Source organism: Ursus arctos, unplaced genomic scaffold (genome assembly GCF_023065955.2).
Source record: "Ursus arctos isolate Adak ecotype North America unplaced genomic scaffold, UrsArc2.0 scaffold_23, whole genome shotgun sequence".
Taxonomy (NCBI): domain Eukaryota; kingdom Metazoa; phylum Chordata; class Mammalia; order Carnivora; family Ursidae; genus Ursus; species Ursus arctos.
In genome coordinates, this window is record NW_026622908.1 from 34,088,506 (window position 1) to 34,091,683 (window position 3,178).

Consider the following 3,178-nt stretch of genomic DNA (forward strand, 5'->3'; position numbering starts at 1 on the left):
GCACCAGGGTGGCTCAGTCAGCTTAGCATCTGCCTCAGCTCAGGCTGTGATGTCAGGGTCCTGGGATGGAGTCTTGCATCAGGCTCCCTACTCAGCGGGGAGTCTGCTTCTCCCTCTCCATCTGCCCCTTGCCACCACTCCAGGCTCCTGCTCATTCATATACACACACTCTCTCTCAAATAAATCAGTAAATCTTTAACAAAAGAAAAATAAATGAAAGAGAATCTACTCTAAATATTTATTTGTTTCCACAGCTGATTTCTTTATAAACTACAGGGTATATATATCAAGATATATATCAATGTCTCAGAAATTTAAAATAACGCTTTGAGATTTAGATTATAGCGTCTTTTTTTCTTTTCTTTTCTTCTCTCTCTCTCTTTTTTTTTTTCTTTAGATTACAGTCTCTGAGCTACCAAACGATGTCTGTCATTGTGTGGTCTGGCCTCTAAATCCAATCGTTTAATAAAATTGTCATTAAAATATTTTCCTTTATAATTCACAAAATAATGTGCAATGGTTTTTGTTGTTGTTGTTTTGTTCTGGCTCAGTTGTTTTTCATGAAGATTCCCCTACCTATACTATTTTAATACCTCACAAAATTAATTTAGTTTCCAATTAATTTTGGATTGCAAGAATCAGCACTTGCTCATAGTTACTTTAAACCTGTAGTCCTATTGCTTCCATTCAATCCCTCAGGACAGTGATGGTCCACAAACCCCATGAGATAGTTCCTCCCGTTTTCATTCACATCTCCCTCTTTTCTTTCTCAGAGTTGCTTAGCCAATAAAATTCTTCAAATTAACTCTGTGCTTCCTTTGGAAATAATGATGGGCTCCAAACCTTTCTCATGGCTTTTTTCATCTCTGAATTTCTCAGAGTATAGATTAGGGGATTCAACATAGGAGCAATGATGGTATAAAATAGAGCAAATATTTTGTCCTCAGAAAAAGTAATAGGTGGTCTAAGGTAGATAAAGATTACAGGCCCAAAACATAAGATGACCACAGTGATATGAGACCAACAGGTGGAGAGGGCTTTGCGTCTTCCCTCAGCTGACAGATTTCTTAAAGTGAACAGTATTATCCCATAAGAAACAAATAAGACAATAAAGACTCCTAAAGCAACCATACCTGAAAAGGCAATCACAAGGACACCTGTGATGTAGGTATCCGTACAGGCCACCTTTAGCAAAGGAAAAATATCACAAAAGTAGTGATCGATTTCATTAGGACCACAGAAGGGCAAACTGACTGCAGTAGAAAATAGAGGAAAGGCATGGACTGCCGCACCAGCCCAAGCAGCTAGGACTAGGAGATGGCACCTTGTCCTGTTCATGATAACCACATAATGGAGAGGTTTGCAGATGGCAGCATAGCGATCAAAGGCCATGGCGGTAAGAATGAAGATCTCAACTCCTCCAAAGAAGTGCATTGTAAAGAGCTGTAACATGCAGTTACTATAGGAGATGGTTTTTCTTTCCACCAGCAGGTCAGCAATTAACTTGGGCGTAACCGTAGAGGTGTAGCAGATGTCCATGGAGGATAAGTGGCTGAGGAAGTAGTACATGGGTTGGTGAATAAGAGGACTGAGTCGGATGGAGACAAGGATCAGAAGGTTTCCTGCCAACAGGGCAACATAACAGTATAAGAAAAGGGAAAAACAAAATATTTGTATGCTCTGGTTAAATGAAAGTCCTAGAAGTATGAATTCTGAGATATTTCTCTGGCTTTTCATATAATTGGCCTTGGTGTACGTTTCCATAAGGACTTATGTTTCTGAAAGAGAGAAAATGTAACTCCAGGTGAAAATTAAATTTAGGAACACAATAATATAAACTTTATTAAAATGCATATTGACATAGGGTTGAGATAATTATTCTTGGTTCATTGAATGAAGCTATTTTTTCTTTTAGTGCTTCCTTTTTTAAATCTATCATGAAATGGTTTTATAATGGCAATAATGGGAATAATTACATATTTACTCAATATCACTGGTAATATTTTAAAAATTTTAATTTTATTTTAAAAATATATTTTATTACTCTTAATTATATATTTAGATAAAAGACTGCTAATTATATTATTTAGTCTAAAACAAGGGAAGTGTTTTTTCCATATTTCCCAATTCTTCTAACTTAAACATAAAATCAACCTTCCTTCTTTTAAAATTATCTGAGAAAATTCCCTAATGAATGAATCCTGAAGAAATGCACATTGTTTGAACTACTGAAGTATAATTTGTGTAGAGCATACTATATTTTTCTACATTGTCAAACATTGTCAATGAGTCATGTCAAACCAACGGAATTTCTCTTACATTAAAAAAACAAAGAGTGGTTAAAAATAATACATCAAAAGAAAGAATATTAATTAATGACTGAAATCTTGAAAAATATTCAGGAAACCCATTCTTTTGTCGTATATATTTTTCATGAGTTAAATAAAATTTAAAAAATATATGCTGTCATTTAAGATTGTGATAGCAATTGATAAAGGAAAGACAAGAATGTTGAATGGCCCAAGTATATTTGAATTATGCATACGGCAGGCTTTGGCTGAAATTTCACATTTTAGATACAATCTAAAGATCAAATGCCAATAAAAGGAGATAATACCAAAGTAACTTGAAAACAAACTCTGTGGGGACTCAGAACTCAATGATATTTTTTGCAATAATGAATAAATGAAATATTCAGGAATTTACATCTTTGTATCTAACGGATATCTTCAGATATCATTTAATCAGTGCACAATGAGTGTAGAATAAAGAGAAAGACAGCCAAGAGCTATTTTACCCACTAATGAGGACATACCTGATTCTAGTGGGTTTGTAAAAACTAGCACACCTTCTACCTTAGGCTGGATCTCAAGTGACAGACATATCTGGGCCCCCGGATGTCTATTTAAAAAATACAAAATGCTTTTTTGCAACATTATTTAGCAACCATCATCTGTAGCGACTCACAAAGTTAATGTCTGTGCTGTCGATAGTCTTCAACAAGATTTTACATGGCACATAGTTGACAGCTGAGGCATGTTTAGAATGGTCTGTACTATAAGACATCAATTCTACTTTCAAATACTATTCAAAATTCTAAACTAATAAAATTAAAATTTTCAATGTTTACTTTGGTTTCTGTATTGCTAACAAGGCTCCCTATCCTCCTCTCATAACA

The 3,178-nt window shown here is 34.8% G+C and overlaps 1 protein-coding gene across 1 annotated transcript; it reads right to left on the reverse strand.

Moving 5' to 3' along the window:
- Positions 1 to 801: 801 nt before the first annotated feature.
- LOC125282590 (olfactory receptor 4P4-like) lies at positions 802 to 1,737 on the reverse strand. Its single transcript, XM_048217714.2, has one exon. The coding sequence runs from the start codon at positions 1,735 to 1,737 to the stop codon at positions 802 to 804; it is 936 nt and encodes a 311-aa protein (XP_048073671.2).
- Positions 1,738 to 3,178: the final 1,441 nt, after the last annotated feature.